The sequence below is a fragment of the Bos indicus genome, chromosome 16, assembly GCF_029378745.1.
Source record: "Bos indicus isolate NIAB-ARS_2022 breed Sahiwal x Tharparkar chromosome 16, NIAB-ARS_B.indTharparkar_mat_pri_1.0, whole genome shotgun sequence".
In the NCBI taxonomy this organism is placed as follows: domain Eukaryota; kingdom Metazoa; phylum Chordata; class Mammalia; order Artiodactyla; family Bovidae; genus Bos; species Bos indicus.
Genome location: NC_091775.1, coordinates 30742871 through 30769332, shown reverse-complemented (window position 1 = coordinate 30769332; position 26462 = coordinate 30742871). Strand labels below are relative to the sequence as shown.

Sequence of the window (26462 nt, the reverse complement as noted above, 5' to 3'; positions counted from 1 at the left end):
TGTGACAGGATTCGGCTATTTATTGATGGTAATATTAAGACACTTCCCAGCAACGACTGCTGTGACAAGGACTCTAAAGGTAATCAGATAATGATGACATCATAGACAAAGCGTTGGGAACATTCCTTGCAGAGAAAATTGGCTTTTCTTCTCCAGTCAGAGTGACCAGGCGCTTCGTGCCATCCCGGGCACGGCCTCCTGGTCCCAGACAGCCTTGCCTCGTCCTCCGTCTTGGCCTTCTCCGAGGACACCAGGCTGCGGGGGTGAGAGCAGGGGGCCTTCCCCACGCCCCCCACGTCTCGGAACCGTCCTCAGCTCCTCTGGCCCGACTTCCCGGGTTTCCTGCCGGTGAAGCGAGTGCTCACGAGGGGGTGAGCCACGCCCCGCGACAAAGCCCCTAGCACCACAAAGCTGGCCCTTCCTCTTCACCAAGTTAACACAAGCCTTTTTCATCCTCACTTGCTTTTAAAGGAAAGAAAAGTCTTAAAAATATATGGCACTAGAGTGTAAAATCATACAGCTGCCTCCGGTTACCGCTTCCTACAGCTTCCAGCCCATGGCGCCCGCGTCCCCTCAGATGTAGAGCTGATGGGAGGCCAGGGTGTCCATGAAAGGCCGCACCAGGTTGTCCGTGGAGAAGTAGAAGATGAGCCCGAACGTGATGGAGATGGGGAGGGCGGGCAGCGCCTTCTTGAACACGGCGAGCAGCAGGAGGGTCAGACACAAACCCTGCGGGACACAGAGGCGGGGGAGCGGGAGAAGGTGACCACCGGTTGGACGGGGGGAGGGGAGCAGTTAGTGACAGCTCAGGGTGTGGGCTCAGGAGGAGGGGAGCAGTTAGTGACGGCCCAGGGTGTGGGCTCAGGAGGAGGGGAGCAGTTAGTGACGGCCCAGGGTGTGGGCTCAGGAGGAGGGGAGCAGTTAGTGACGGCCCAGGGTGTGGGCTCAGGAGCCCTGACACCCCAGCACCTCCCCTGGTCCTCTCGGCAGCTCCGTGAGGTGCGTGGGGGCGGAGGCTCTCAGCCAGTACTAACGCCTTGCACACGAGTGGATGAACCAGCAAGCAGGCCTCGTGAACTGGGCCGCTGCTACCGGACCACCTCCCCTGGCTGTGTGACCTGATGGCATGAAGCCTTCCCCCAGGGGACATGTATTTATGCGAAAACTGGACAGGTCTGACTGAAAGGCAGCACTGTTCTCAGTGGACACCAAGGGAACCCAGATGCCGAGTGACCACCCCCTGCCCCCCGCCGTAAGCAGGCGCGGTGGTTGCCTATCCTGTCCCTGCCCCAGCCGATGCAGGCAGTGGTCCAGGGTGGGGACAGGGAACCAGAGTGCCTGTCCTCTCCCCGGGGAGAGCAGGGCTTCAGGGCAGACAGTCTGGAAGTGGAGGAGCCTGGGCATCCCCTACCTGGTCCTTGACACACACTGTGGGCAAACAGAAATGTCCAAAGAACTGGAGCCTTGGTCCTAACCTGCCACGCGATGCCCCAGGTTCACCAGGCAGAGCACTGAGTGTGGGCCGTTCGGGGCCTCCACCTCCACCAGTCATCACAGATGCGTCCCCATTACGTGTACCTGATCATGGTAAGCGACTACGGGTGCTCAGTCTCTGCAGTCGTGTCCGACTCTTTGTGACCCTATGGACTGTAGTCCGCTGAGCTCCTCTGTCCATGGGATTCTCCAGGCAAGAATACTGGAGTGGATTGCCATTTCCTCCTCCAGGGGATCCTCCTGACCCAGGGATCAAACCTGCGTCTCTTGTGTCTCCTACATTGGCAGGTGGGTTCTTTTATCACTAGCGCCACCTGAGAAGCCCCTAAGTGACAATACGGGTCTTCAAATTTCACCGCTGGGGTTCAGAGTGAGGGGCCCCCCTCTCAAGCCCCACGAGATCCCATGGGGACTCAGAACTGCATGATGTCTGGGTGCTGTGGAGGGAAAACACACAGCCCCGGAGTCAGAGACCCGAGTTCACATCACAGCTTGGGCCTCGCAGCTTTGTGCCCATGGCCAGGCCCTCACCCTGCTCCATCTTCCAAACATCTCAGGTCACCATCCCTACCTCAAGGTGCGGTGAGACAAACGTACAGAGTTAGCCAAGACCTTGGCACCCAGCACGCACACTCAGTAACGCCAGAGCTCCGGGTCACCCTCCCTGCACCGTGCCTGCACCTACTGACGACCAGATCCTCCTGTGAACCTTGGTCTCATCCTGAGGATCTTTCTGGCAACCCTGCGCAGCCCTTCCGAGGGAGAGCAGCAGCTGAAAACTCCCTGGGGCTCCTGGGCCCCCCATGAAGACCCCCACTGCCCAGGGGCGGGAGGGGAGCACCCTGGGCCCACTCACAATGAGGATGGCCACAAAGCAGGCCAGTGTGGTGTTCCAGTCCCCGCTGCCCGTGGCGGCCGCCTTGCCCACCAGCACACTGTAGAAGATGAAGTCTCCGAGGCCGAGCTTCACACCCCCTGTGTGGTGGAGAGAGAGGGAACCCGTAGGTCTCAGAAGCCCTGGGAGGAAGCAGCAGAGAAGGCTGACCCCAGCCGAACAGCCCAGGCACGTGGCTCAGCCCAGGGGACCCAGGGCCCAGAGGCCTGGGGACCTCAGAGGGCTGATGGGTGGTGTCACTGCCTAGCCCACCTCACCTGGACTCTGGAACAAGGATTAGCTGTCTCAGAAAAACAGCAGCCAGTGGGGAAATGGGGGAAACCTGTGGTCTGGCTGACTTGCATTCTGGGCTATGCAAAGCCAGCATTTCTGATAATTCATGCAAAACTGGTGCTTGGTACTTGGTTTGAGTAAAGACAAGAGTGAATATAATCCATTGTCCAGGGCTGGTGGGAAGTTAACCAACTGAGCGGTGAGTATGAATTATAAATGCTTTTTAGGAAATTTAATTTCTTTGCTTTTAAGAACATATATGATAACCGAGGTCCTCTAGAGACTAATATATAAGAGGTAAATGTATAAGAGATAAATGTATATTGTAAATCAACTCTGTTGTTATTGTGTAGCCGCTAAGTCATGTCCGATTCTTTCGGCCCCATGGACTGTAGCCTACCAGGCTTCTCTGTCCATGGAAATTTCCCAGGCAAGAGTACTGGAATGGGTTGCTATTTCCTTCTCCAGGCGATCTTCCTGACCCAGGGATCAAATCCACTCTCCCACATTGTGGGCAGATTCTTTACCACTGAGCCACCAGGGAAGATAAACGTAACTTGTAACTAGTGTATCCATTAGTGAAAAGGAAATGAGCTTCTAGAATGTTTTGTTTCCTTTAGTACAATTGCCCTGTACACCTTCTTATAGGATAATTTCATTCATCATGGACAACAAAAATGCTTATGAAACAGACTCAAATGGAATTGACCGGGTCTGCATCAAGGAAACATGCTCTGCCCCGTCTGAACCCACTCCCCTCTCCTCTCTGGGCTCCAAGCAAGAAGCACCTTACCCTTCCTTCCTTAGTCTGTCCCTTCCGTCAGCCCCACCACTCCCAACTTCCTCACTTTGGCAAACTTGTAAGCTCTGCCCTCTTACAGAGACCACTGCTCCTGCGGGTCTCTTGCTACCACCCCGGCTCCTGCCTCCCTGTTCTGCCTGCTCTCCCCTCCCTTCTCTCTCCCTTTTCAATCAGTTCTTTCTCAAAGGAACTGTGCTCACCTAGCAGGCACTTCGGAGACCTGAGGCAGCAAGTCCCACATCCACCAATCAGTGTGCTCAGGCAAGGCCATCACCAGGCCTCGGTGGACCACCACCCCCCATGCTGTCTATCTCAGCACCCTGCCCTGTCTACTCCCCAGGATTCTCCACAAGCGACCTTCCCTTCATCCCTTTAACATCGCCCACACAGGCCCTCTGGTCTCCACTCTGACCCTGCACCCTTCCTGGGTACCTTGTGGGGACCCACGTATTTCACAAGTATATCCTGGTGACTCCTCTTCGGGCCTGGAACCCTGACCTTCCTGAGCACTACTCCCCCTCCTGAGTCTCTGGCTTCTCCACCTGAGGTCCTCCAGAGCCTCCCAACTGCCGGGCCCCCCTCTCATCCCTCTCCCCGCCTCCCTGCCCATCCCTTGTCCAGCCGGGTCCTCCTGGTGCCTCCCATGCAGGTGGTGGTGCCCGAGCTGGGCCCTTCTGGCTCTTCCCTCACCCAATCCTCCAGCAGTCTGTGCTCCTGTGGCCACCTGGGATCTGTCTGGGATGCAGCTCTGCTCACTTTAATTCCCTGCAACAAACCCCTAATGGTTCCCCATAGCCTCCAGGATGAAGTCTGAACTTCCATGAGTACCGCTCACCCTTGAAGGTCTGGCCCCCAGCTTCTCTGGCCACTAAACATCCCAGAGCTCCCAGATGGCTTCCTCCCCTCTCATCTGAGCCTTTGCCAATGCTGTTGTGGAACAGAATCTAACCAGCCTTTGTCCTTCATTCTGGGAGGGAGACCAAATCCTTGGAATTTCCCCAGGGACGGGAGTATCTTTGTTGTTCAGCAGCCCCTTGGATCATTTATGCAAGTGAGAGGATGGCACTGCTGCTGTTGCTGCTGCTGCTAAGTCGCTTCAGTTGCGTCCAACTCTGTGCGACCCCATAGACGGGAGCCCACCAGAAAGACCAACCATGTGATAAGGAGGTTGGGACTCCAGGCTAGGCTGAGTCTGGGGAGAAGGGGCAGCCTGGAGATGAAGTCCAATGTCATGAGCAAGGACTCAATCCATTATGCCTATGTAATGAGACCCCAGTAAAAACTCTGGACACTGGAACTCGGTACACACATCCCTGTGCAGGGGTGGGGGAGATTCCCGGGTCCCAGGGGCAGAGGGCACCTTCCCAGACCTCACCCTATGTGGCTCTTCATTTGGCCGGCTGGTCCTCATTTATATCCTTTATAATATCAATAAAGCTGTAATGGTATGTATAGCACTTTTCTGAGTTTCGAGAGTCATTCTAGTACATTTTCCAACCTGATGGAGTTGTGAGAATCCCCAGATTTGTAGCCAGTCGGTCAGAAGCGTGGGTGGCCTGGAGACCCCCAGAGCTTGTGGCTGGCATGTGAAAGGTGGGTGGTCGTGTGGGGATGGTGCCCACGTGGGATCCATGCTGATTAGGGCGGGGGCTCAGCGCCAGGCCTATCTCCGGCCCAGCTGCCTGTGTGCTGGGTGACTGCCGACTTGTCCTTCCAGGCCAGCCTCCAGCCAATTGTCTTCCCCACGTCCGTCCTGAGTACTTTTTACCTAACCTCCCCTGACTTGGGCTGCTCCGTGGGGAACTTCTCAAGGGCAGCAGCTGTGTTAATCCAGCAGCATCTCCCTGGCTCCCACGTGCCTCCCGGCACACACTAGTGGTCCATATATGTGTGCTGCTTGGTTATTTTAATCCACTTGGAAACATAACCATGTATCAGAAGGTCTTTGGGCGTGTCTTCAAGATTGTCTTCCACACCTGCTCCTTCTGCTCCCAGCCACTCGGGGCTCTGCCTGGGGGAAGCCTGCACCCCAACTCTGCCCGTCTTATGCTCCACAGCCCCAGTGTGGGGCAGTGCTGGTAGCGCCGGCCTGCGCAGCCCAGCTCACCCCCAGAACACAGGACCCATGCCTGCGACCCCACAGCTGCACTGGGACGGCCTCCGGCTACTCGAGCACACACTATCCCAGCCACAGCCCTGCCCCTCCCCGTCGTCTCCCTCCTCCCGCACAGCTCAAACCCCTCCCCATCCCACGGCTCCCACTGCTCACAGGACACAGACAAGAACCCCCATCTTGATCCAGAAGGCCCCTGGAGCCCCTGTCTGTCTCCCGGCCCCATCTCTGCACTTGGGTCTCAGCATCCGGCTTCCACTTCCTCTAAGTCAGCCCCAGGGTCACTGCTCCCAAGGCACCCTCGGCTGGAAACCAAACCCCTTTGCACTGTGTGTTCCCCTCTGTGTCCTCAGCCTCTGGAGCTCAGCTTAGAAGTTACTTCCTCAAGAGACTTCCTCTGACCCCTTCAAGCAGGTCAACGGCCTTGTCAGTGCCCCTACCACCCTATGTTCTTCTGAGCGGTCCTCCCAGCTCCCGAGAGAGTGGTTAGTGCCCATGCCCACATAGCAGCACCCCAAGAGCAGCACCCGTATGATCACCCCCCAGTGCAGAGTGGGCATACGGCCAACATCTGTCACACACGAGGTAGCCTGGGCGTTAAGTCCCCATGGTCTGCCCATAGGACTGCGCCTTGGCAGGCTTCTCTCTGACTTTGTAAAGCATCTCTGATGTCAAACGGGCTCCTCCCTAACCTCAGGAAGCCCCACCCCGGGCCCACGCAGACCGTCCATCTGAACACCTTACTTTCCTCCTCTTCCTCCAGCTCCTCCCCCGGGTAGCCAGGCAGCGGGGGCTCAAAGACGTCAGGGTACGAGGGCTCCCCAAAACTGTCATAGGAGTCTTCTTCTGGGTGTCCGTTGTCATGTGAGGAGGGAGAGAGACAAGAGGGGGTCAAAGGGTTCTCTGAGCCCAGGGCTTCCCTGCCCCACCCCGCACCATGCCCAGCCCGACACAGAGGATTCTCCAGACCACACAGCAAGGGATGGGAAGGGAGAGAAGCGGGGCTGAGGCAGAGGAGCGAAGCTCCACCTGCACCCAATCCCTAGTGTGTGCGTGCCGGCAGGCAGTCTTCCCTGCCCTTCCTGTCCTTGTGCCTCTCGGAGAGGCCAGGCAGCTGAGCAGGGTGTAGTGAAAAGCACCCCCCATGATGACAGGCTGTCAGTCCCCTGATACTCACCCATCTCCGGGTCGTAGGGGAGCTGAAGGGCTCCCTGAGAGGAAGGGTCCAGCTTGGCCATGCCCACGGTCCACACCATGGCGGCTGGGGAAGGAGAAAAGGGTCCAGCCTCAGACACTACTAACTGTGGCTGCCCCCGGGGCGAGGGAGGCAAGTGGGACAGTCTGTGTCCCCAGAAAGCCTGCACGGGACCCTCAGTCCCTGTGGGTATTTGCTTATGGCCTCTGTTATGGGGCCTCTGGGGGTCCAGACTCCACTGCACATCCAACACGCAGCACAGTGCCCACCACAAAGTGCCCACCATCAGTGCATGCTTGCTGATGCTTTTATAAATAGAGATCCCTGCACACTGGCCCTGAGGCCAGCAGCAACCCCGAGAGTGCTTCTTTAGAGACTGAGCTTCAGTTGTTGAGAAAGCCCAGGGAAAGGCAGGCATCCTGCCACCCACCTCCCCAGACCCCTACCCTGAACAGTCCCTCCCCAAAGTCCCTTTCCAGGGGCCTGGAGAGCTGAGTGGGTGGCCTCGGGCTCATGTGAACGCGGCCCATGCCCACTGCATGAGTCTGGCTGAGATGAAACTGCGGGCGGGTCACACTCCTGGAAGCCCTCTTCCTGCTCTAAATGTCCAAGCTTCTTCCTGAGCCACAGCAGGACGCAGCCCACCTTCATCTCAGGAAGGTAGACCCCTTCTGGGATCACCAAGGCTGCCTCCCTTCCTTTGGTCAGGAAAAAGGTTAACTGTCTCCCCATCAACTCTGAAAGCCAAGGCCAATGCAAACCCTGGTTCCCACGTCTGAAGGAAACACGGGGGTCACTCACATGAGTATATGAGGGCAGGGAATATGGGCTCATTTCTCTCCTGCGCGGTTTCCACGAGCATCCTCAGTGGCCCTTTGGGGCACAGCACAGCCACAAGATCTGGGAAAGCAAAGTCATCCCTGGCACATTAAGAAAGACGTTTATTCCCAGCCAGCGCTCTAACACCAGGCCCGGGCGAGTGTATCCTGGAACCTCAGGGCAAGGCTCTCCAACCATGGCCCCCTGTTGTTTCAGCAACCCCACCCTTGGGTTTCAGCCTCAATCCCTAGAGCCTGCACTGGCTGGAGCCCATGGTGGGGTCTGAGCGGGCTAACTGCAAACAGGGACTGCTGTTGTGTGGCTCAGAGACCCAGAGGATGGGCTTGAAGTCCCATTTCTCTGAGCCCCAAATTCCTTATCCTAAGAATGTAAGAAGCAGTACTGGTGATGGTAATCTCACTAATACAGTCGGCTTTCCAGATCTCTGGGTTCTGTATCCATAGATTCAACCAGCCGTGGATCAAAAATTTCAGAAAATAATTCCAGCAAGTTCCCAAAACCAGTATTTGCTGCACACTGGCAATTGTAAATGTCATTTACATTAACAGCTATTTATATATCACTTATGTTGTACTATATAAGTAATCTAGAGATAATTTTAAATATTTGGGAGGGGACTTCCCTGGCCCAGTGGTAAAGACTTCGCCTTCCAATGCAGGGGTGTGGGTTTGATCCCTAGTAGGGTAGCCAAGATCCCACATGCCTCACAGCCAAAAAAGGTCAAAATATAAAACAGAAACAACACTGTAACAAATTCAATAAAGACTAAAAATGGTCCACATAAAAAAAAAAAGTCTTAAAAAAACATACAGTATTTGGGAGGATGTACATAAGTTATATGCAAATCCTATGTCATTTTATGTAAGAGATTTGAGCATCCTTGGACTTTGGTACCTCAGGGGATACTGGAACCAGTCCCCTAAGGATACCAAGACAACATTATACTAATTAAAGAGCAGCTCACATCTGGGGTACTCACTATTTACTGGTACTGTGCCCAATCTCAGGGTTGTTCTGAGGAGTAAATGACATCTGACGTACAAAGTGCTTAAGGGTGCGAGTGCTCAGTAAACATTTGCTGTTATTAGTAATCATGTCAACAGTCATGATTCCATAGGACCCGGTTTGTTTTTATGAAGGTGAACTTCTCAGAAGGGAGACCATCCAGGCCTCCCTGGGGGGTTGAAGGGAAGTGGGGGGCACGTCTCAGCACCCACCAAGCCTGTCCAGCAGTCAGGACTCAGCCCTGGATGTCACTCCACAGCCTCCCACCAGGCTGGCGGCCCACCTACCATACACGGAGATGGCGCCCAGAATGACCCAGGCGGACCACTCCGGGAGGTACTTGATGAACACCAAGGCCATGAGCGCGCTGATCATGATGAGGTAGGCCTGCTGCAGCACTAGGGGGCCCTTCCAGTGGATGCACACCATGCCCACCGCCCCGAAGTTCCAGACGGTCAGGAACAGGGTGGGGTAGTCCATGGCCACATTGTAGGTCTTGAGCACTTCCCTGTGGGACCAAAGTGGAGCCCGGGGGTTGGGACACTCACTGGAGATGTCAGACCCTGAGGCAGGCAGTCCAACACCCTCAATCACCAAGTCCCAGCCTGGGTTTTCCAAATCTCTGGCTCATTTATTAACATCGCCTTCCCCATTTCCATGAGCCCTACAGGTAACCCCTCGAAATACTTTCTGAAACAAGGTGGGGAGTACACCAACATCTTGTCCTTGGGCTGGACGACCCTCTGCCCGAGGAAAAGATCTTTGGAAAAGTGTTTTCTCCTGTGCCTCCAGTCTTTTTGGGCCCCTGGGTTAGGCTGATGTCCTAAATACAGGGCAAGAGAGACCACCTTCCCCCAAAACTAGGAGGGACCCAGTCCCAGCCCAAAGATTGGAATGTAAATTTTGAGGCCTTTCTGATCCCTGCCTCTGCTGGGGTTCACAGCTTTCTCTGTGATGACTCTGAGTCTTTGTTTTAAATCAGGAACTAGAAGGAGACGTGTGGCCCAATGAAGGGCTCCACTCCAGTGTCAAGGAGGCCAGGCTCCTGGAGCAGCAACAAGGGGCAAGCATGGAGCCCGAGGGGCGCCCTTCCCTCCCAGGTCCTTCAGACCCACCCAGGCCACAGGGAAGGGGTCTCAGGGGACCTGCTGCCACCGGCAGCCACTCACCCAAGGTCCTCCTGCCCCCCAGCGGCCACTCACCCGAGGTAGATGTAGGTGAAGAGGAAGAGCAACATCAGAGAGGACATGATCAGCCAACCGTGGATGAACTGGGTGGAAACAGGCATTGTGACGGCAGGCCCCCAGGCCCCTGGTCCTCGGGACTGACTCCCAAGCCTAGAAACCCTTCCTCCTTAGGCTCCTCCTGCCTATGCTGGAAGGTGGCTGTTTTACAGGTAAGGAGGGCACAGACATTCAAGGCATTCTCTCCAGGTAACCCAGCAAGCATACAAAGGAGCTGGAAATCCTTCATGCCTAAACACCTAGCTCTCTACTTGGTCACCTGGAAAGGACACGCTTGGCACATTCCAAGCTCTAGAGAGAAAGCTGGCTGGGTTTCTGCTCCCACGTGCTATGTCCCCAAGTGTGGGCAGTGAGACAACAGACACATAGACACACACTAGCAGGAAGAGATAAAGGCTGTGAAAAAAAAACTGGCTGGGCAAAGTGACAAGAGACCCACCGCTTCTATTTTAGACACAGTGGTCAAGGAAGGCTCCTCCTCTCCTGGCCCAAATAAGGGAGGGTCAAAGGTGATGGGGGGGGTCCCTGCAACCTGCCTCCTCAGAGGACAGACCCGTCAGTCACCAGCTCAGGCCACTGGGGACCGCAGCGGCCACGTGGTTGTCTGTTCAAAGCAGAAGGGGCAACGCCGGTATGTGCTGATCCTCCTTATCCCACCTGAGCCTGCCCAGACCACCGTCACCTCTTGTCCGTGTCGTGGAGTAAATCTGACTGAATGGAGGCTCAGCAGCCTCCCAGCAGGTCCTAGCGTGGTCATGTGACACCTGCTCACCACGGCACTGCTGGCTCTCCCCTGGCCCCACGCCTGGCTTGTCCTCATAAATGTCTCTGCTCCAAACAAAAGCCCTCCACCCTACTTCTCACCATCCATGGCCACCTCTGCCCCAATCACAAACTCTGCCTCGGTTATACAGGCAGCTATTTACTAAGAAGCTCCAGCTCCTGGACGTGCCCCTCCCACTGCTCACCCCCACCCAGTCCCTCTCTATTTGAGGCTCTGCATCTCTCTCTACCTGCTCCACAGATGCCAGCAGCCTGAATATCCAGTACTGCACACGCCTGTGTGTGAACAGTTTAAAAATCAGTAACGTCTTGTTCAACTTCCTTTCAGTCCTCATGGCTTCAAAGCCTTTCTCGGGAGAAAAGCCTGAAACTCGTGCCTAAAAGCTTATGGATCTCTGTGAACGATTTGGGCTAGGTGGGACTCAACTCCCCTGTTCCTCCCCAGAGCTGCTGTGCAGAGCAGGGCCCACCCAAAGGTCTCTGGGAGCTGGAAGACCTCGGTATAGCAGTTGTACACCCCCAGCTGAAAGGCAAATGGGAAAATAAAAATAAGCTTGGAGGGGAAGTATATGTTGAAAGGAGCCTAAAATAGAAAATCTGACTTCTTCAGAAGGAGAGGCAAAATAAAATTAACTTCTGAATATGAGAAGTGACCCTATGAACGCAGCATAGAGGAACTCAGTGAAGTGGGATTAAGTGTAAGTGGAAAGCACAGGAGTATCGGGTAACCCGTGGTGGGGCAGGAGTCGGGTGGGAGAAAGTACAGGCAAACCTCAGGGATATTCGGGCTTGGTTTCAGATCACAATAAAGTGAGTATCACATGAAAAAGAGTCACAAATTTTTTGGTCTCCCACCTCATGCAAAAGTTAATGCTTGAACTGAGGTCAATTAAGTGTGCAATAGCATTATATCTAAAAAAATGTTAAAAACAGCATTAATTAGAAGATAATGCTGTTGCAAAAATGGCACCAACAGACTTGATCAATGTAGATTTGCCACAAACCTTCAATTTGTAAAAAAAAAAAAAAAAAACAAAACACAGTATCTGTGAAACCCAATAAAATGAGGTATTGCTCTAAAACTCGAGGTCTATTTTACAGGAAAAAAGGAACTCTGTTTAAAAAAAAAAAATCTAGGGCTGCTGCGTAAGAGGCCCTGAGGCATGAAAGCCAGGGTTGCTGCATGAGAGGCCCTGAGGCATGAAAGCCAGGGTTGCTGCATGAGAGGCCCTGAGGCCTGGCAGGCAGGCAGGAGGCAGACCGGCTCACCTTGTAGCAGCGGTACTTGTAGAGCACAACCAGGAAGATCGTCATGGTGACAATGACGCTGATCATGATGAGGGTATTGAGCACGGAGTTGAGGAGCCGCTGGCCCACTGAGGGCGTGTCCTCGGAGAACGGGGTATAGATGCTGAGGAAGGAGACAAGGGCTAGAGCTCTGCACCCGGCCTGCTTGTGCCCCCCAGCCCAGGGAGATGCAGGCGCCTGGGCACCCCCAGCCCTCAGCACAGCACTCTGGCTGTCCTGGTGAGTGCTGCCCACCATCCTCACGAGCTGTCCTGCCTCCCTGGCACCTAACTCCAGCTTCTAACTGAGCTGACGCAGCCACATGGGAGGGCCTGACTGGTCTTTACCACGGCTTCCCAGGACCCCACACCAACTAAAACCTCTCCCAGAAGTGCTTATCCCAGCTGACCCCACTCCCCAGTTCTGTACCCACTTCCCCATCAAGCCTAGGATGCCTCCACCCCCACTCCTACCCCTACCCACACCCCATGTAGCCCAGTAGCTGCACAGGCAGCTATAAACTCAAGAGGCAATTCATTGATCCCACACTCCTAGGGAAGCAAACTGTTTGCCAAGTTCTCAAGGTCTCAACACTTTTCGCCTGAGCTGCTCTGAGTCCCCAACAGACTATACGCTTCCTGAGGGCGAGGGCTTCTTTCTCTACTCCTTTCATTATCAAAATCATAAACAAAATGTAAAAAAAACTCCCTTAAAAAAGTTTCAAGAAGGTACTCAGCAGTGATACCATGGGAGGCTGGGGGAGGGAGCAGAGGGAAGCTTCCCATTTACCCAGGCTGCTGCTTCTTCCTGGATTCTCTTTATTAAGATAAATAAAATTTCCCTCCTGAGTCTGGGAGTGAGCTAAGAAATCGCGTGGTCCTCTTTAGTTTACATTCACAGGAGTGTGAATGAGAGGCCCAGAGAGAAAAAGACTTGTCTGTGGTCATGCAACGACAGGTGGCACCGCCACACCTGGGATGGAGCAGAGAACCTACCTCCTGCAGTGAGAGCAGGCTGCAGGGGCTGCACATGGATTAACTCTCTCAGTTCTCCTGGTAACCTTGCTATCAAACCCATCATACAGATGAGGAGACTGAGGCCGAGAGCAGTTAGGAAGGTGCCTGGGCAGGTCACACAGCCAGGAGGCTGTGGACGAACCAGGGTGTGGACTCAGGCAGCTCCCCACCCCTGCTCTTTGCTGTGGCTGCCACGGGGCCGCAGGTACAGTGGCCAACACAGGCTACACCCTCCTCCCCGAATCCTGCACCCGCACCCACCCCTGGCCCCCAACTCACAGCTGTCCATTCTTCTCTGTGTAGAAGCGCACGGACTTGATGGTGGCCACCACCACGATCATGCACAGTGTGACAGGCACAAACAACATGATCACGTGCTTTGCCCCGTATTTGAGGGTCAGCTCTTCCTCCAGGCCTGGCGGCCGCCCAGGAACCCCACTGCAGACGTAGCGGTCAGGGTCCTCCTCCTCGTGGTCCTCCTCACTCTCCTGGCTTCTCTGTGGGAAACCGTGCTGTGAGGACCATGGGATGCCCCCCAGCGGAGCCCTACTGACACAGAGCATGGGTGTGTGAACTGGAAACGAGAAGTTTGAATGTCACTTTTCAGATGTAAGACCAGTCTATGGGCTACAGCTTAGATGTGGCAGTGGTGGCTTTCCAGGACATGGAGAAGTTTATGAGGACAACTAGAGACTAAGAGTTGGCACTAGCCACCACAGATGCAGGAAGGGAGGCCATGGTAGCCACGGACGAGGACAGTCTGCAGAATGGGTCTGCAGCAGGTCTGCAGATCTGTTCCCTCCCTCAGTGCAGGGACTCAGTTCTGGTCACACGGCCATATTAGTTTGGGAGGAGCTAGGCCAGGTGATGGGAGGAAGGCAGAGACTAAACATTTTTGGTTGAAAAATCACAAACCAAAATGGTCAGCACACATGGAGACTCTCTTTGATTGTATTAACAAATAAGGCACTGGGAATTTGCAGGGAAATAAATTACTTTAAAATTTTTGCCCCCGCCAAAACCAAGCATGCAAACTTTGCAGTTTTGAACCGGAGGCTAACTAGGCATTGAGCATCTGGGAGGATCCAGGTTAGGGAAAGTGGGAGAGTATAAAGGAGGAGGCAGCAAAGGAGGATAGGATGCCTGCCAGACACTGACATACACTGATCTTCAAGAATGTGTTTCAGAATTGTGGCAGTTCAGGATCACTGGCTGCCTTGTTAATTACAGTAACAGCCAAGACAAAAGCCAAGTGAAACAGAAATCAAAAGTGACTGCTCTTTGGCATCAGTTTTTTGCAGAGAGAATTCCATCTAGATATTCAACTGAGAAGGAAAGGAAAGCTGTTAATGAACAGGAACTGAAACAACTGAAATGCACAAAAAGTCCAGGAGATTAAAGACAAAACACCGAGCAAGAATTGGCTAAGGAGTAGTGGGGCCATGGCCTTGAGCTGCTGAGATCTCTCTCGGAGCCCAGAGGGAGGACAGGCGAAGAAGTGAGTTCAAGCTACAGCAAAGGGGAATGAGGCTGGCTGGAAGAAAGAAAAATACTAGAATGGGCAAAATAGAGAATGGGTTTTAGGCAAATTCAGATACTGTTTTACCCTGATGAGGAGGGAGGTAGCTTGACTAAGTGACTTTCCCAAGTACACGCTCACTTCATACTGTTATAATCTCCTGCCTTTTGGGCTGCAGAGGCAAAATCACACAGTGCAGCACACCCTTCCTGCTATGGGCTGCATGTTTGTGACCCCCAAATTCACATGTTGAAACCTAATGCCCAACATGATGGTGTTGGAGATACAGGCTTTGGGAAGTGATTAGGTCATGAGAGTGGAGCCCTCAAGAATGGCATTCGCACCCTTATAAAGGGTGTCCAGGAAAGCTCCCTAACCCTTCTGCCTTGTGAGGACACAGAGGGAACACAGCTGCCTACGACCCAGGAAGTGGGCCCTCATCAGACATCAGACCTGCCAGCGCCTTGACCTTGACCTCCCAACCTCCAGAGCAATGAAAAATACACTTCTGCTGTTTATAAGCCACCCAGTCTATGGTATTTTTGTTATGGCAGCCTGAACGAACTAAAACACATCCCCAGCTCAAAAGTCAAACACAAATCAGCTAATCTCTCGGTTCCCATCTCCAGCCATCTACCAAAAAAGGTTCCCTCCAGCCTCTGTGCTGCCTGCCCCAGCATCCACTCACTCTCAGATTCCTGTGGGAACAGTAACCTGCATAGGAAGGTGAACCGAAGGGGCAGGGCCAGGGTGGATGACACCGTCTACTAGAGTCGGTCTGTGACAGGTTGTGCATGTGCAGAATCTACGATCAAGCCCTCGCAGACCTAGGATCCACCATGGTGGGCCACCTGCCCCTTTGACCAGTTCTCACCTTCACTTCCCCTCCCTCCCACATCAGGGAAGGCCTGGTTTCCATCCATGAGATATGGGACGCCAGCAGCCCGTCTGGAGACCACAGACTGCTGGCAGGAACCTACCCACTGGGCGGCACTCTCTCCGTCCTCCAGGCCCTGCCGGCCGTCCTGGCAGGAGCGCGGCGTAGGGCTCTCGGCTGACATCAGGGACGTCCGCTCATCACACACTTCTTCCTCGCTGTCAGAGGCCATGAATGTGAGCATGGCCCTGCCTCCGGAAGTGCCTGGAAAAGGAGCACAGGGGTCTTCGTGCCACTCTCCTGAGAGGCAAAGGCAGTGGAGGATGAGAGGTGGCTTTAAAACCTGGACACAGGTCCTGCCCACAGCGACCACCCAGGATGCATTTGTCAAAGGACTGCTATAGGGCTTCCCGAGTGGCTCGGTGGTAAAGAATCCACCTACCAATGCAGGAGACATGGGTTCGATCCCTGATCCAGGAAGATCCCACGTGCCAAGGAGCAATGAAGCCCGTGTGTCCCAACTACTGAGCCTGTGCTCTAGAGCCCGGAAACCACAACTACCGAAGACGGAGTGCCCTAGACCCACGCTCCAAAACAACAGAAGTCGCTGCAATGAGAAGCCCGTGCACCGCAACGAGAGAGCAGCCCCTGCTCTCTGCAACTAGAGAAAAGCCTGAGCAGCAGTGAAGACCCAACAGAGCCATAAATAAATAAACATTTAAGAAAAAAGGACAGTCCCCAGGAGCCATGACTGAGGCTGCAGCAGTCTCGAGAGGGACTGGCTAGAGAGGATCCAGGCCATGGGGGCAAAACTCCCAACCAGAAACACCAGGGCCACTCTAAACTCTCAGCACAATCATTCGTTCAATCAACAAATATCTGACCACCATCTATCATGTGCCAAGGACATGTCTGTCCTAAAAGAATAAAAACCAGTCCAATGTGGCAAATTCTATAATCCAAGTGTTCACTAAAAGGCATAGAAGGGACTAAATCTCAGAGATCAGGAGTGTTTTCTGGAGAAGATAGCATCATGTGATGGACACAGACTCTCCCAGGTGGGAGGGAAGGGCAGAGGGCGTGAAGAACGTCTCAGCCTGAGCCTGGCAGTGCCAGGGCTGGGGAGGGGGTCACTGCTGTGGACAAGTGAAGGGTCTCCAGCGCCATGCTAAGGAGGTGTGCTCTGTCCCCCGAGGACACAGTGACAGATCAGATCTCTGGTTAGAAATCTCAATCTGGTCACTGACTGAAAAGAGTAGAAAGAAGGAAAGGTGACCTCCTTGGAGACAATGATGGGTCGTGAACAGGGCCTAAGGTAGCAGCAAGATGCATGGGAGTGAGGGGAGACGATCCATACAGACAAGATGTCGGGGACACAACAGGACAGAGTCCAGGACCACGGCCAGGCGGGGAGTAGGACAGAGGAGGTGGGAGAACAAGGTGCTGGGGGAAATCTGCCGAATGTAAATGGTTGAAAGGAGGGAGCTGCCTGGGAGGCAGCTGAGGGCCAGTGTCTGAGCTGGAGGGGAGGGAGATGAGAGTCATAGGTTTAGATGCTGCGGCCACGGGGGCAGTGAGCCGAGACCACAAGAGAGGAGCGTGCATGCATGTGTGTGTGTGTGTGTGTGTGTGTTGGGGAAGTATAGCTGAGGGCAGGACCCACAGGAAAAACCAAAGCTGAAAGGGCCACAGAGGAGGGAGCCTGTCCCCTCGACACTGCTGTGCTGCCCTGAGTGGCGTGTGGACCCAGCAGCACCATGTGGATGCTGGGGCAGCCCGAACTCCTACCAACACCCTGGGCAGGTCAGCTGAGCTGCCAGCAGGGCCAGCTCCCCCATCACCTGCCTCCTGGGACCCTGGGGAAGACTCACGCCAGTAGGAACAACTGGGTCTGCTCTCGTCTCAAAGTTCATCTCCATGTCAATGGCCCTCAAAATTTATGATCATTTTTATTCTATTTCCACAGTGTCTTTTTTTTTTTTTTTTTACTATATGGACCATTTTTAAAGTCTTTATTGAATTTGTTACAATATCGCTTCTGTTTTATGTTTTAGTGTTTTTGGGAGAGGGGGCCACTAGGGACGCAGGATCTTAGTTCCCCGACCAGGGATCAAACCCACATCCCCTGCACTGGAAGGCTAAGTCTTAACCACTGGACCGCCAGGACAGTCCCTATGATTTTCAAGTGGAGAAGGCAGGCAGGTTCCTTCCACCGAGCCAGCCAGTTCTATTCATCTTGGCAGAGGCTCTGAGGGTGCTGCTTTGTTTTGAAGACAGTGTCCCAGGCTGTGGCCTGCATTACTCCCAGCTGGACTTCAGCTCCATCCCCAAGTCCAGGCCCACAGCAGAGCCTGATCCTACTCACTGACTCGGGCCCTTACAGAAGGCTTTCCCGTAGCTCTTACAAAGAATTCGAAATGAGCAAGGTAAGCTCCCCTGGGTTCAGCAGAGAAACAAGTATAAGAGAGACAGCAGTAGTGACATCAGTAGGAAGCAGAATAAGGTAACTTCCAGGAGAGGTGACAAGGACCCTGTGCTACTGGAGTTAAGACTAAGCGGGGGGCAATCTATCAACAGTGGGGAGTAGACGTCTCAAGTCTTTAGGAGGAAGACACATGAAACAAGACACAAAGGTTAGGAATATCGTGCCAGGCAGAGGCTGAAGTAGGTGGGGCATGTGGAAGTAGCCTCATAAACAGATGGCGGGATGGGGGCTTTGAAATTCTGCAACATCCAGCAGGCTGAGGTGGCTGAAGCATGGGGACCACGGAGGCAGTGATGGGAGGTGGGACCATTCGAGGGAGGGGCGTGGGGGCCTGGCCAGGGGACGAGGAGCTGAAGCTAGCCAGGGGAGGGGGCAGCCAAGGTTTCTGAATTAAGGAGGGATGTGACCAGAGTGTGCTGTATGGGAACAGAGGGCCGGCTGAGCCCTCCTGCCTCTTCCCCGGAGCCACTTCCCTGGAGTCACCAGGGGCGGTGCCGCCCGGGACCCAGGAGGCAGATCTGCTCCTCAGCACCCAGACCTTGGGAAGTTCTTAGCGTCCTTCATCTATGGTAACAGTAATGAAAGAAATTACCTAATGGAGACCCAGGCAGAAAAACTCTAAAGAGCTCCTCTGCAATGGTGGGCCCCACTAGATAAATCCTAAACATACACCTGCCCAGGCCCAGGAGATGCCCTCATTGACCCTGTGGCAATGCTGAGTCCATTCTTACTCAAAGAGCGACAGGGAACACAGAGCTGGCTGCACCTCAAGCTAAATTAGGACATTCTATCTTGAACAGTGTAGCAGCTCTTTCAATACTTTGTTTTGTCTGGGCTGTGAATTAATAATTTAGTTACCATCTCTCTCCTTCTGTTCTTCCCACGCCTTTAGAGGCCCTGGGATTTATCTTCGCAGTGACTGGAGGAGCAGATCAGGAGTTCCTGTATCTAAACGGCAGGGCTGCAGCCCCCAGGGCAGAGGCGAGCTCACCCTTCAGAACCACAGCTGCTGGCAGCCAGGCTGCCTCAGTCCCTAGAGCAAAGCATGAGGGGACTGGACAAATAAGAGGCTAGGATGCTTCTTAAAGGAGAAAGGGAGCTACAGGGCAGGTGGGGAGAGAAAGCAGGGGACCCACGATCAAGTAGGAGTTAAATCCTTTCCAATTTCCATTTCTTCAGCCGGTCACCAAATCCCAGGAAAACACATCTGCCTCCCAAAGTCTGTGGACACACCCAGGGAGAGCACGTTTAAAAACAGACTATATCCCTTCCATGTGAAACTGCACTGCAGAGGGAGAAAGTCAGAAAGCTATAAAACATGCTTTGCTATCCACCACATGTAATGCATGGCCTCCTCACCAGAAAACAAATGCTTCCTGAGCAGATTCCCTCCCTCCCTGGATGCTGCCCACAACTCCCAGAAAAGCAGGGCATCGAGGGGTTGCAGCCAGGAAGAGCTGGTCTTGGCTGTTGGAGCAAGGGCATCCTAATCACAGCCCTCTGGGCCTGGAGGAGGTGGGGACAGCTGGAGGTGCTTCCTGGGGCTCCCAGCATCTGAGGGCATGGCTTAGGACTTTCAGAAAGCTGTAAGATGCTGGAGATGCTGTTTCGCAACGTAGCCCAGGCCACCTGAAGGGTGGCAGAGCAGCTGCTGAGCCCTCACTGTGTACTAAACACAAGTCAGGAATGAGGTACAGTCAGTCCCCTACATACGAACCTTCAACCTGCACACTTCAGAGATTCGAACGTGAGTTCGCATGTCTGGCATACTTTTCAAGGTACTGTACTGTAAGATTAAAAATTTTCTGTTTGCTTTTTATGTATTATTTGTGTGGAAAGTATAAACCTCTTATAGTATAGTACTATATAGCCGATTGTGTTAGTTGGGTACCTAGGCTAACTTTGTTGGACTTACGAACAAATTGGATTTATGGCCTCTTGGAACAGAACTTGTTCGATGCAGGGCACTTACTGTGCTGCTGTTATTCCTCATTTTACAGATGAGGAAAAAGATTTTAAAAGTGATAAGTTCAAAGTCATCCTTGGACCAAGGTGGTCAAGTTCTGTGCTCTTAAACACGATGTTACGGTGCTTACTTAAAATGCGGATCCTAAGTTTCATTCTGGCCAAAGGTCCAGGGATCTGCATTTTGAGACAGTCCCTGGGCGATTCTTAGGCTGGTGTTAAACCCTCCCTGGAGCTGGTCCTGGCAAGTAATCAGATGCCCCAGCCTGGGCCCAAACTTGGTACTGAAAGCTCCCAGTAACAGTTCACTTCCTTGTCGCAAGGGCAGGGCCTCACCACCTACCTTAGCACACCTGCTGCTCTGCACAACTTGCTCACTGAATGCCGGTGTGAAAGAATGAGCAGTCCTTTCTCCTGAATACCCTGTGGTTGGGCTGAGATCCACTGGGGAGGAAGAGCAACAGGAGCTTTCTCAGACTAGGAGAGCTGCAGGGGGAGAATGCAGTGAGCTGACTGACAAGGTACGCATGCAATGCCCACCTGGAAGGAGGGTGTGAAAAAACTGGATCTTAAGCATCCCTGGTACAAACTGCACCAGCCTTTCTGAAGGCAGTAAACATCAAGAGCTTTAAAAACATTCATACCTTTTGATCCTGAAATGCTAACTTCTCGGAATCTGTCCTAGGAAAATAATAAAAAGATTTATCTGAAAACATGGTTGTTGCAGTCATTTATAATTTTTTTAAGTGAAAATGACTAAGATGTCTGACTTTGTATGATAATATATCTATCCGATATATGACTAATAAAAATCTTACTTCAAAGAATATTTACTAACATGAAAAAAACACCAAGATGCTAAATTTAGTAGACTTAAAACCACAGATATAAGCATCTGAATTTTCTTAGCAAATGTATACATATATATGAAGGACTGGCAAGAAATATTATACAACATTAAAGGTGCTTATCTTTGGATAGTGAGATTGAGGGTGATACATGATATTTTTCTGCATTTTTTAAAACTTCCATAACAAAACATGAATTGTGTCTGCTGTTTTTTGTAAAGCTAAAGGGGAAATAACAAGTATCAACATTTAGACAGATTTTTTTCCATGCTGCCTTCTCCCACATCCCCTCTCACTGGACTCGGGGGACCTTGGGAAGCCACTTTCACATCTTCTCCTAACCCCTCTTATTACCTGGTTCCTGAAGGAGAACAGAGCAGCTGGGATGGATTCCTCTGGCTTCTAAGTTGGAACTGAAGCCTGAAGGTACTCTGCAATCCTTGGAGGGAAAAAATGCAGATAAACAGTCTTGCTAGATGTTTGTCCACATTAGAGCACTAGAGATGCCAAGAACTCCCGCCGGGAGGCTGACTCACAGGCCGGTGGGGGTGGGGCTGGGTGACTCTCCTGCTGATGTCAAATCCTATCAACCCCATAGCAACCAGCTCTCCACTCTCTCCGAGGGAGCAACAGGATAATGCAGAGAAGCCAATGGGAGGAACAGGTGCCCCAGACTACATCCTGGAAACCCTTCCCAGAACAAGGCACTGTGGCTGAAAACTCCTTGGATTAGGATATAAAATCAAACATCCAAAGAAGCCACTGTTCACTCCCATTAATCAGCTGAATGGGATCCAAATGCTGAATGAGCCAAGCCAAGGGAGTCTGACCCAGGGAATTTCCTCAACCTTGCCTGTGTCAGCAGTTCCTGCAATTATTATGGAACCCTGGTGACCCAGTTTCCTCAACCTGATTCTCATTTCAGAAAAATGCAAAGGTTTTGACCTTAAAATTTAAGGCCAATGGACCTAACTAGGAAATAGATTCCTACATAAGTAGAAAATCGATTTTTAAATTCCATCGTAAACGAGAGTGCCTCAAGGAAAAACATGGAAATTTCGGTTCCAAAAGAAAATTGGGAGTCAACAGGTGGGGCCAAAGAGAAAGGCTTGGATCCGAGTACTTGCTTTCTTTGTCTCCACAGGGCTAACAGTACTTTCTTTCTTTCGGTATTGAAAGAACAACATTACAACATTACAGAAGTTTCAGGTGTACAACAAAGTGACTTAAAACTTTTTACAGATTACATTCCACATAAGGTTACTCTAAAGCACTGGCTGTATTCCCTGTGCTCTACATTACACGCTTGTATCATTTATTTTATACATGGTTGTTTGTCCCTCTTAATCCTCTTTTATTTTGCACCTCCCCCTTGGTAACCACGATCTGCTGGTCTATTTTTGCTTTTTTTTTTTTGCAGTTCTCCTTATGATATTTATTGAAGGAAAATAAAAATACTAATTCAAAATATATATATATGCACCCCCCCCATTCATTGCAGCATTATTTTGTTTTTGTTTTTCATTAATTTATTTTTAATTGAAGGATAATCACTTATAGTACTGCGTTGGCTTCTGCCAAACATCAAGATGAATCTGTTTCTGTTTTGTCTTGTTTGTTCATTTTAATTTTCAGTGCTCCCTCAAAGAGGGCAGTAATGGTTTTAAAAAGGTCACTTTCTAGGGTCACAGGGGTACTTCACAGAGCTTCCATGACTCCTGGGGCGTTCCCAGCCTTCCCTTATACGGGGTGAGGAAATTCCCTTAGAAATTTCCACAGCTTGCCTGCCTGCCTGCCTATTTCCCCTGGCCCAGGCACCTGACCATGTATGGGCCCTGGCTGGCCGTCATCCATCTGTCCATCCATCCAGCCCATAATGTGATGCACATCACTTGCCGGACGGTTTTCCCCAGAACAGGGAGGGGGCCTCAGCTGGAGCAGGAGCCCACATGCCCCAGGAAGGCCCTGAAGTACCACTCCACTCTCTTGAGTCACAGGCCCCAGGCGACCCTCTGGGGCCTCCTGAACCTTGACCCAAGCTCTAGATTTCCCTCTGTCTGCCCTTTCCTACTCAAAGGTGCTCAGTAAACATTTTCTCTCACTTCCTGAAGGAGCCTGGAAAAGGGGCAGTTTGGAAGTGACAGAGGGATGCTGCGAAGGTAGCCACACTGGCCATGAGCTACCGAGCTACCTTTGAGCAGCCTCCCATAAATCGTGTTTTTGCTTTCAATGAAAAGCAGCAAGACAGCAGTCAAAAGCTGAGCCTTAGAAATGGACAGAGTTTGAATCAGCTAGCCAATTGATCTGAACCACATACTCGGACAATTTAACTTCATACGGCCCATTTCCTCTTGTGTAAAAAGTAAGATAGGCACACTTTGCAAGATTACTGTAAAAACTAGAGCTAATGTGTAATGTGTCCAGCACAGAGTAGATGTTCAATCAAGGGTAAATATAATGAAATAAAGGCAGGGACACAGTGAGAGAGGACAACAGAAGCCTGTTGATGGCCCCTTGGAAAGCTACAAAAATGCTAAACCATCAGGCATGAGTTGAGTACCAAGGTCACGCCTCACTCAGGCCCTGAGTGTTTTCCTCTTCAGCCCCAGCCCGGGGCATGCTGGCAACATGAACACTTTGTCAAACAAAAGGGCACGTCCATGGACTGAGGTCAGAGCTGGCAAGGACCTTCAGGGCCATCCAGTCAGCACCCCATTTCATACTTGGGAAAACTGAAGCCCAGACGGACAAAAGGACAGGGGCCCATGAACAGAAGCCACAGTTACGGCTCAGGTCTCCAAACTGCCATTGAGGAGCTCTTCCCTGCTGCTCCAAGTACTTGAGAGGGTCACATACTCAATGGGTTTCCAAGAACACTCAATAAAGGGAAAATTCTGAAGGCATAATATGAACACAAAAAGTAGGATACAAAACTTCATCTTCAGTTTCCTACTTCTAATATTTTAACACATGAATACAGGTATGTGCATAAAGTACTGTAAGGAAGTTCATGTTAAGAGTGGTTCTTTGGACTAGGGGCTAACAGATGACTTGAAGAAAAAAAATTTCCCGAATTTTCTAGAGTGAACACATATTGCTTTCATTTTTAAAAAGTCAGAAAGTTTCTGGTTAAGGTACAGCAGAAAGTGAGTGCCCTTTAAACTTTTCTTTCCATTGCTCCGGAAGACAGTGTTTTGGCAAAGATAAACGAGCAACCCATTCTCCCAGGCAATGGAAAGAATGGACAGTAATCATCCCCCTCCCGGACATCCGGTCTTTACTGAGGATCCCTTTGAAACTACTTCTGCCCAGACTGTAATCACACAGCAGCCTCACCACCTCCTGGTCAAGAAGGCAACACTGATTCTACAAGGTTTGAAGGCCAGGTCAGATGCAGCCAGCTCAAGGTGAGGAGAAACCCCCAGGCCCCGGCCAGGGGCAGCGTGGAGGGTATGCCAACCTCAGAGCCCTTTGCCTTCCACCCCCAGCCCCACCCCCAGCTGCTGGAGTCCAGGGACAGGTGGAAATATTTGCAGAAACATTTGTTGCCTTGCCAGTCTTACCAACTAAACAGTGTCTAAAAGTCAAATCAACAGCTGAAAAACAGCCAAATGTGTCTTCAATAACATAAGGTGATCTATACACACAATGCTTTAGTTTCTTAAAGAAATTTTTTTGTTTGTTTTAGCTTTGCCAAGTAGCTTCTAAAGGAGACCCCACAGCAATGTCCTGGGCGGTCGTGCAGGCACATGGGTGGGACGTCAGAGTGGGAGGTCTTCCAAGCAAAAACTCAAAAGATGCAGAAGACACAGCCAGCTGGGTTCAAATGCTGGCACTCACAGTCACGGAAGCCACACAACCAGACAAGGTCCTTAATGCCCTGAACCTTAGTTTCCCCTTCTGTAAACCTTAGCTTCCCCTTTCCACTTCAGTGTGATGGTAACTCTTTAGATAACTGTGACAACTACTGTACAGAATGGCTTTTTATTGTATATAACAAACTTGCAAGTGATGTTATTGTCATTATTACCATCAATGATGTAAGAGGGGCAAAGGTAGGTGGAACCTCTCATTCTGGCAAAGCCTGTGTACATGTGTGCAGAGGGGCTGTGAGCAGGCACAGAGGAGCTGGGGGTGGCGGAGGTGGGGCGGGCTAAGGGCCCCCAGGCACAGTTGAGCAGCAGCCTCTGGCCAGGCTGTTCCTTGTCCTCCTCTTCTTCAAACAGACAGGCTCAGAGCATTTACCTCCCAACTCTGCACACATCAGACTCTTGACTTGGTGCCCAAATACTTCAACACCAAATGATACAGAATTTTTCCTGAAAACCCGAGGCACCATCATCCCATTCCACAGTAACATTCCACGAAGTCCTCCACTTCCAGCCTCTGCCCTCAATGCTCCCACATTCACCCAAGGCGAGAACCTGGATGACCTGCCTCATGAGTGGCTGAAGCTGCAGCTTTGAGCTGCAGACAGGACTTCAGGCCCCTTCACCAGCTGGACCCAGGAAACATAGCTGCTAATACACTTTCCTGCCCCCACACAGCCACGTTCACCCATAGGGGAACCTGAGGCTCACACACCTGCAGCAGCTTATACAAAGCCTTTAATTACTACCAAAGGTCTTAACCGAAGTCCTTGGAGACTCAGGTGTCTACAGAAGGGGCTATGTTGATTCAGGGCCATCCATGTGGGAAGAGCTCGGGTCCATAATGATCAATTACTCTCAGGACAGGCTGGCAACCCACGCTGTAAATTTTGGGTCAACCTGGCTCTGCGATTGCTCTGGATGGGAACCGCCTCTCAGGCTATCCATCTATAAATTGAGGATGCAGCTACTGCAACAATCCACAGTTCATACCGTCAAAAGGGAATACTCATTAAGTCACAGACTGGGGCATTTCATCCAGCTGTCCAAGGGCTGAGGTCTAGCCCCAGGTCTGGACAAGAGAACTAGAGTCCAGGACAACAGGTTCGAAGCCTGGCTCTCATATATTCTACCTGCGTGACCTTGAACAAAGTCACTTTAGCTTTGAGGGCTGAGTTTCTTCATTGATAAAATTTGGGATGGGAATTAGCTCCTGTTTCGGGCTCATTCAGCTTTTCAAAAGCTAGATTCTGGGAGTCTCCTCAGAGCTGTAAATGCCTGATCAAAAAACAGCCAAACATCGCAGATAAGGAAACTAGGGGCTCCAGGCCCGTCCTTAGGTCCTGTTCCTCAAGCCGGCGGAAAGACCTCCGCCTCCCCTCCTACCACTGCCAAGCAGACCCCGGGGCCGCGTGTCGCAGGCCAGCAGGACTGGGCGCCCATCAGGTGCCAGCCAGGAGAGAGACCACAGTGCCGCGTCCGCACGCCTTTGAGACCCACGTGCGCTGCTTCTTTAAATGTCCCGGCCCTTTAACAGATCGCACCGCGCCCACTCCGGCGGGGGCTCCGGCGGCGGGGGCTCTGGCGGCGGGGAGAACCCGGCTCCGCTGAAGGCCCGAGGCCTGGAGCCCCTCCCCGCGCTCCTCCACTCGCCAGTTCCGGGCCGGCCCCCATCGCAGCGGTCCCGGCGCCCTCCCCTCCCCAGCCGCTGGGGCCGCATCCCCGGAACCGCCCCGAGGCGCGACCCGCCGCGGCGAGGGGCGTGCGGAGGACAAGGCCCCGCCTGCGGAGTGCAGCTCCACCTCGCGCCCTTCGAACGCCGGGCGATCGGGCCCCCATCCGCGCGCCCCATCCAGCCGGCTCACCTGCTCCGCCGCGCAGCTCCAGCGGTGTTTACTGGCCGAGCGCCCGGCAGACCCGGTGCTGGCGCAGGCCCCGCCCCCGGCCCGCCC

The 26462-nt window shown here is 52.4% G+C and overlaps 1 protein-coding gene across 7 annotated transcripts; it reads right to left on the bottom strand.

Moving 5' to 3' along the window:
• Window positions 1-26462, bottom strand: PSEN2 (presenilin 2). 7 transcript variants are annotated; one of them, XM_070768063.1, is made up of 14 exons: window positions 26376-26462; window positions 20996-21080; window positions 20438-20474; window positions 20137-20279; window positions 15447-15607; window positions 13227-13444; window positions 11914-12055; window positions 9820-9887; window positions 8905-9125; window positions 7574-7672; window positions 6755-6838; window positions 6322-6423; window positions 2351-2469; window positions 1-729 (listed from the first exon to the last, which is right to left on the bottom strand). In XM_070768063.1, the coding sequence occupies exons 5-14, from the start codon at window positions 15585-15587 to the stop codon at window positions 574-576; spliced, it is 1350 nt and encodes a 449-aa protein (XP_070624164.1). In that variant the 5' UTR covers window positions 15588-15607; window positions 20137-20279; window positions 20438-20474; window positions 20996-21080; window positions 26376-26462; the 3' UTR covers window positions 1-573. The 7 variants fall into 7 exon arrangements, with proteins under 7 accessions (XP_070624164.1, XP_070624170.1, XP_070624165.1 ...); XM_070768069.1 differs by having other exon boundaries at window positions 6322-6420; XM_070768064.1 differs by having other exon boundaries at window positions 20137-20237.

Coding starts and splice junctions, on each gene's coding strand:
- PSEN2 (XM_070768063.1), bottom strand. CDS start 15,587: ATGCTCACATTCATGGCCTCTGACAGCGAGGAAGAAGTGTGTGATGAG. Junction 2,470..6,321: donor GCTGGAGGAAGAGGAGGAAA/GTAAGGTGTTCA, acceptor TCCACCACACAG/GGGGTGTGAAGCTCGGCCTC. Junction 730..2,350: donor GCTTTGTGGCCATCCTCATT/GTGAGTGGGCCC, acceptor TGTGTCCCGCAG/GGTTTGTGTCTGACCCTCCT.